We start from the raw sequence: 7,222 nt of genomic DNA on the forward strand, positions 1-7,222 counted from the left end.
TAGAATAAAAGTATAAGCATAACGTAAAAGTACCGTAGCGTAACGCCAGCCAAGGCTCGCTCAAGGAGAAGGCTGGTGAACGTTGGGTCGTTGCAGGAAGAGAAGGCGTGAGTGAGAGCCGGAGAGAGCAGGGTTTGTTGTGGTGAGTGTTGGGATTGTAACAACAACAGGGAAATCTCCTGCAACAACAAGGAGATTTCAGAAGTCTACATTAAGTCATCCTGTGGGGACTCCCTGTCTCTCTGACTCTCCTGTCTCTATGTCTCTCCGACTGCCTGTCTCTCTGTCACTCTGACTCCCTGTCTCTCTGACTCCATGTCTGTCTCTCTGACTCCCTGTCTCTCTGTCTCACTGACTCTCGTACTCCCTGTCTCTCTGACTCCCTGTCTCACTGACTCCCCTGTCTCTCTCTCTCTCCAGGCTGCCTCACTGACTCCCTGTCTCTCTCTCTCTCTCTCTCTCTCTCTCTCCAGGCTGTCTCTCTGTCTCACTGACTCCCCTGTCTCTCTCTCTCCAGGCTGTCTCCCTGTCTCACTGACTCCCTGTCTCTCTCTCTCTCTCTCTCTCTCCAGGCTGTCTCCCTGTCTCACTGACTCCCCTGTCTCTCTCTCTCTCCAGGCTGTCTCCCTGTCTCACTGACTCCCCTGTCTCTCTCTCTCCAGGCTGCCTCACTGACTCCCCTCTCTCTCTCTCTCCAGGCTGTCTCCCTGTCTCACTGACTCCCTGTCTCTCTCTCTCTCTCTCTCTCTCCAGGCTGTCTCTCTGTCTCACTGACTCCCCTGTCTCTCTCTCTCCAGGCTGTCTCCCTGTCTCACTGACTCCCTCTCTCTCTCTCTCTCTCTCTCTCTCCAGGCTGTCTCCCTGTCTCCCTGACTCCCCTGTCTCTCTCTCTCCAGGCTGTCTCCCTGTCTCACTGACTCCCCTGTCTCTCTCTCTCCAGGCTGCCTCACTGACTCCCCTGTCTCTCTCTCTCCAGGCTGTCTCCCTGTCTCACTGACTCCCTGTCTCTCTCTCTCTCCCCCAGGCTGGTACAACCGTCTGTACATCCACTTCATCCTGCGGCGGCACATCTTCTTTTTCATGCTGCAGACGTACTTCCCCACCATGCTGATGGTGCTGCTGTCCTGGGTGTCCTTCTGGATCGACCGGCGCGCCGTGCCCGCCCGCGTCTCACTGGGTAACAGAACCCTGCCCAACCCACCCCCCGCCCACCACGCCCACCCTCCCCGTGCAGTCAGAGGCGTCATGGCCCCAATACTGGGGAGAATGTATGAACTCTGTGTTCCCTCCCCAGGGATGACCACGGTCCTCACCATGTCCACCATCATCACCGGAGTGTCCTCCTCCATGCCTCAGGTACGCCCCACCCTCACAGTGTGTGTGTGTGTGTGTGTGTGCGCGTGTGTGTGTGTGCGTGTGTGCGTGAGTCTGTGTGCGTGTGAGTGAGTGAGTGAGTGAGTGTCTGTGTGTATGTGAGTGAGTGAGTGAGTGTCTGTGTGTGTGTGTGTGTGTGTGAGTGAGTGAGTGAGTGAGTGAGTGAGTGAGTGAGTGTCTGAGTGTGTGTGAGTGAGTGAGTGAGTGAGTGCCTGTGTGTGAGTGAGTGAGTGAGTGTCTGTGTGTGTGTGAGTGAGTGAGTGAGTGTCTGTGTGTGTGTGTGTGAGTGAGTGAGTGAGTGCCTGTGTGTGAGTGAGTGAGTGAGTGTCTGTGTGTGTATGAGTGAGTGAGTGAGTGTCTGTGTGTGTGTGTGTGTGTGAGTGAGTGAGTGAGTGAGTGAGTGAGTGAGTGAGTATCTGTGTGTGTGAGTGAGTGTCTGTGTGTGTGTGTGTGTGTGAGTGAGTGAGTGAGTGTCTGTGTGTGTGTGAGTGAGTGAGTGAGTGAGTGAGTGAGTGAGTGTCTGTGAGTGTCTGTGTGTGTGTGAGTGAGTGAGTGAGTGTCTGTGTGTGTGTGAGTGAGTGAGTGAGTGAGTGTCTGTGTGTGTGTGTGTGTGAGTGAGTGAGTGAGTGTCTGAACATCTCTATTCAAGCCTGTTCTTTGGGTTCAACGACAGACGAGTGTTGTAATGTGACCCGAAATACCCGCTGGAGCGGTCGCTGTCTGACGTGTTTGTTTTGGCTGGAGAAAAATCCATTCCAAAGGTTAATGTTATAAATACATTTAGTCTCACCAGAAAATCATGACAATCTTGACAAATGATGACATCATTTTGACAAAAATACTTCAAGTTGACAAATGAATCAACGTAAAAAGACTTTGAACTGAACGGGAATGCAAACAATAAAGTAAAAGGCAGAGAAAAAAGAACTAAAAATTATATTATCAATTAACATCAATACATGATCAACTTGGGGGTCGTGGACATGAAGTGATGCAAACACACCGTTTATGGGGGCTTAGAATGACATGGGGTGTAAGATAGAGACTGGTCCTATTTGATATTAGACTGGGTAGCCCTGCCCCTTCTGCCGGTGATTTGAGTTCGCCCTGCAGAAGGGTATGTTTTTGCGGAAGCTAATCCCCAAGCTGGCTTCTTCCCCCCCTGGCGCGCTATTGGCTGATTTAACACAATGACGACAGGGAAGCGACGGCAAGCAGCCAATCGCGTACAGAGTCAGTGGAACTAGGCCCGTTGATCGCGCCTCTTGTTCTGAGGAAAATGACAGCAGCTTCCCCAGACCAAGCTGCTGAAAGTTTCACAATAAGAGCCCTAGCCTTACAGGAAGTGATGTCATTAGTAGGTGACCCGGTGGTCAGGGATGATCGGTAGTGAGCTAGAGACCTGGGTTCTCCTTTCCATGTAAGAGAGCCTCAAAAATACACAAGTATTAGTTAATGGATGTGACTCACAGCCCTACAGGAAGTTACTCACACAGGCTAAGCCAAAGCTTCAACTCAACCTGAACCTCAGCCCGGTCAACCCCAGAGAAGAAGACGAAAAGGCGAAAAGGAGTGTTGGAATAACATCATAATGTTATCAAAATACACTTTAATGCCAGAACTATGTTGAGAAATAGCAATTTCCATGGGAATGAACTTAATGTCATCCAATTAGTTCTGGCAGACTGAAAGGTGACGTGGTTCTTTGCTGTTTCTTGGTCCAGTCACTGTAAATGCAGACTGTGATACATCACTGTTCCAGAAGGATCATATGAGGGTTGTCTGGGTCGTATTGACAGACCACTTACTCTGCGTTTAGAGTGATCATATTGATTATTCTGTCTGTTTCATACACAATCGTCTGGGTTGCTCTATTGATTGCTACACTTTCCTTGAGTAACGGTAGTTTGAAACTGTTTTGACTTGGGCACTCCTTCTACGTCATGTACTGATGCTCCCTGCCTCTGATTGGTCCAAATATTTCTGGGAGTGGCTTCAACTAGCTGGAGGACTGATCTGTGAAGCAGACTAGAAGCAGACATTAATCCACGACATTAGGAAGGAGAGAGAGAGAGAGAGAGAGAGAGAGAGAGAGAGAGAGACACACACACACACACACACACACACACACACACAGAGGGATGAAAGAAAATACAAGTCTTTCTTTGCATAAACGTTTAGCCCAATTACAATCTCAAAGATTTTCGAGTGTGACAGGAGTGTGTAGGATGTTTGGGAGAGAGAGAGAGGATCTCAATCTTTTCTGCCCTCACACGTGTGTGTGTTTGTATTTGTGTGTGTACGTGTATGTTTGTGTTTGTGTGTGAGTGTGTGTGTCTTTGCGTGTGTGTGTGTGTGTGTTTTTTGTGTGGTTGTTTTCGTGTGTGCGTTTGTCTGTATGTGTGTTTTTATGTGTGTGATCTCCACGCAGGTATCCTATGTGAAGGCGGTGGACATCTATCTGTGGACCAGCTTCCTGTTCGTCTTCCTGTCCGTCATCGAGTACGCGGCCGTCAACTACTGCACCACCCTGGAGGAGATGAGGAAGATGAGAAGGGGAAGGGTAAGGGACCAACACACCATGAGTCTGTGCTTGTACAGTGGGGCAAAAAAGTATTTAGTCAGCCACCAATTGTGCAAGTTCTCCCACTTAAAAAGACGAGAGAGGCCTGTAATTTTCATCATAGGTAAACCTCAGCTATGAGAGACAAAATGAAAAAAAAAATCAGGAAAAACACATTGTCTGATTTTTTAAGAATTTATTTGCAAATTATGGTGGAAAATAAGTATTTGGTCACCTACAAACCAGCAAGATTTCTGCTGTCACAGACCTGTAACTTCTTCTCTAAGAGGCTCCTCTGTCCTCCACTTGTTACCTGTATTAATGGCACCTGTTTGAACTCCTTATCAGTATAAAAGACACCTGTCCACAACCTTAAACAGTCACACTCCAAACTTCACTATGACCAAGACCAAAGAGCTGTCAAAGGACACCAGAAACACAATTGTAGACCTGCACCAGGCTGGGAAGTCTGAATCTGCAATAGGTAAGCAGCTTGGTGTGAAGAAATCAACTGTGGGAGCAATTATTAGGAAATGGAATACATACAAGACCACTGATAATCTCCCTCGATCTGGGGCTCCACGCAAGATCTCACCCTGTGGGGTCAAAATGATCACAAGAACGGTGAACAAAAATCCCAGAACCACACGGGGGGACCTAGTGAATGACCTCCAGAGAGCTGGGACCAAAGTAACAAAGGCTACCATCACTAACACACTACGCCGCCAGGGACTCAAATCCTGCAGTGCCAGACGTGTCCCCCTGCTAAAGCCAGTGCATGTCCGGGCCCGTTTGAAGGTTGCTAGAGAGCATTTGGATGATCCAGAACAGGATTGGGAGAATGTCATATGGTCAGATGAAACCAAAATATAACTTTTTGGTAAAAACTCAACTCGTCGTGTTTGGAGGAGAAAGAATGCTGAGTTGCATCAAAAGAACACCATACCTACAGTGAAGCATGGGGGTGGAAACATCATGCTTTGGGGCTGTTTTTCTGCCATGGGACCAGGCCGTCTCATCCGTATGACGGAAAGAATGAATGGGGCCATGTATCGTGAGATTTTGAGTGAAAACCTCCTTCCATCAGCAAGGGCACTGAAGATGAAACGTGGCTGGGTCTTTCAGCATGACAATGACCCCAAACACACCGCCCGGGCAACGAAGGAGTGGCTTTGTAAGAAGCATTTCAGGGTCCTGGAGTGGCCTAGCCAGTCTCCAGATCTCAACCCCATAGAAAATCTTTGGAGGGAGTTGAAAGTCCGTGTGGCCCAAAAACATCACTGCTCTAGAGGGAATCTGCATGGAGGAATGGGCCAAAATACCAGCAGCAGTGTGTGAAAACCTTGTAAAGACTTACAGAAAACGTTTGACCTCTGTCATTGCCAACAAAGGGCATGTAACAAAGTATTGAGATGACCTTTTGTTATTGACCAAATACTTATTTTCCACCATAATTTGCAAATAAATTCTTTAAAAATCAGACAATGTGATTTTCTAGATTTTTTTTTTTCATTTTGTCTCTCATAGCTGAGGTATACCTATGATGAAAATTACAGGCCTCTCTCATCTTTTTAAGTGGGAGAACTTGCACAATTGGAGGCTGACTAAATACTTTTTTGCCCCACTGTATGTGTGTGTATGTGTGAGTGTGTCAGTGTGTGTGGGTGTGTCTTTGTCTGTGAATGTGTGTCTGCATGTATGGGTGTTATGTGTGTGTGTGTGTGTGTGTGTGTGTGTGTGTGTGTGTGTGTGTGTGTGTGTGTGTGTGTGCGTGTGCGTATGTGTGTGTGTGTATTTGTATGTTTTATTGTGTGGGTGTTGGATGACCAGTTTAAACTCGGCACAACGAGTCACTCTACTGGCCAAACGCTGGAATTACATGCAGGACGCACTTTCAACATCGACCCAAAAATATTGGCATATTAAGGAACTGAGCTTGTTTCTGAAAGTTTATTATCGGGTCAGGTTTGAGAACACGTGTGTATTTTGACAACGGCGGAACAACGTCACTGTCGGCGTCAGGACCACAGAGTCGCTACCAGCTTCCGCAAGAGACTTAAGAATCCCTTGTTCAGAGTTCACCTTGACTCTGCATAGCCTCCCTCCTTGTCCCCCACCACTGACCTCCTGCTCACCCATTGTATGTTGTACGTCCTGGCACTTAAAAATAGTACTTTAGATTGTGTAGCGTCTTATCAAAGCTATCTTTTTTGTATCCAAGGAATGGGCTAACCTAGTGATCGTTGGTGCTTGGCCCTTGGTTCTATGAACGTCCTTACTGTACCGACAGCGATTTATTGTTGCAGCAATAAATCGACGCAACAATATACAACGATAAATAGTGTAACATACTGTAAACACAAAACATAACCCGAGTTGACCTTTGACCTCTCAGATCCCCTCCACCTTCGACGCCAGCCAGGCCATGGCGTTCGACGGCTGTTTCCACGACGACGAGATCGAACTGACGCCGTACCCGGGCAGCCGCTCCCGGACCATGACCTCCGACCCCCGGGAGAGCCCGGCGCCCAGCGTGGCCGGCCACGCCCCCCCCGAGGGGGGCGCGGGGGTCCGCCTCCGCCGCAGGAAGTCCCTGCGCGCGCACGTCGACCTGTTGCTAAGCAACAGCTACATGATCGACTCCTACTCGCGCGTGGTCTTCCCCATGTCCTACCTGCTCTTCAACGTCATCTACTGGAGCCTCTACTCCTGAGGGCCCCCCCCCCCACCCCCGGTGAGGGCCCCTGGGAGGGGCCCGCACCCTCAGGTGAACCCCCTGGACCAGTGACGGCATGTGGCTCAGGAGGCAGCGCGGCTTGGCCGGTAACCGAAAGGTCGCTGGTTCGATCCCCGGCTCCTATTGGCCGAGTGTCCCTGAGCGAGACGCCTCGCCCTGACTGCTCCTGACCAGCCGGCTGTCGCCGTGCGTGGCTGACACCGCCGTCGGTGTGTGAATGAGTGCATGAATGGGTGAATGTGAGGCAGTATTGTAAAGCGCTTTGAGCGGCCACTGGTTAGAAAAGCGCTGTATAATTGCTGTCCCTTCACCGTTTATTGTACTTTTTTTTGGGGGGGGGTGAGGTGATGGGGGACCCCTCTTGGGACAACAGTTCACAGATTCCCGTTCACTCAACGACTGTTGGTGGATCGATTCAACGGGTACTTCCGAGAAGAAACCCCTGAGGTCAAAGGTCAGGGGTAAAGAGTCCATCAGGATTCAATTTATGTTTGATGTTCAATCTTTAGTGTTTACTTTTTCGCACCCGTTTGATCACTGCTGGAGCA

The 7,222-nt window shown here is 49.3% G+C and overlaps 1 protein-coding gene across 1 annotated transcript in view; it reads left to right on the top strand.

The window, feature by feature from the left end:
- LOC307088585 (gamma-aminobutyric acid receptor subunit rho-3-like) overlaps nucleotides 1-6,650 on the top strand; it is a gene marked incomplete at its 3' end in the record, with an annotated part of 10,464 nt that extends 3,814 nt beyond the window's left edge. Inside the window, exons 5-8 of the mRNA XM_079754516.1 lie at nucleotides 1,025-1,177; nucleotides 1,295-1,356; nucleotides 3,806-3,937; nucleotides 6,333-6,650. Coding sequence (XP_079610642.1) covers nucleotides 1,025-1,177; nucleotides 1,295-1,356; nucleotides 3,806-3,937; nucleotides 6,333-6,650 — 665 coding nt within the window. The remainder of the gene's footprint in view (nucleotides 1-1,024; nucleotides 1,178-1,294; nucleotides 1,357-3,805; nucleotides 3,938-6,332) is intronic.
- Between the last annotated feature and the right edge of the window lie 572 nt (nucleotides 6,651-7,222).

The sequence above is a fragment of the Pollachius pollachius genome (assembly GCF_949987615.1).
Source record: "Pollachius pollachius genome assembly, chromosome: 17".
In the NCBI taxonomy this organism is placed as follows: Eukaryota; Metazoa; Chordata; class Actinopteri; order Gadiformes; family Gadidae; genus Pollachius; species Pollachius pollachius.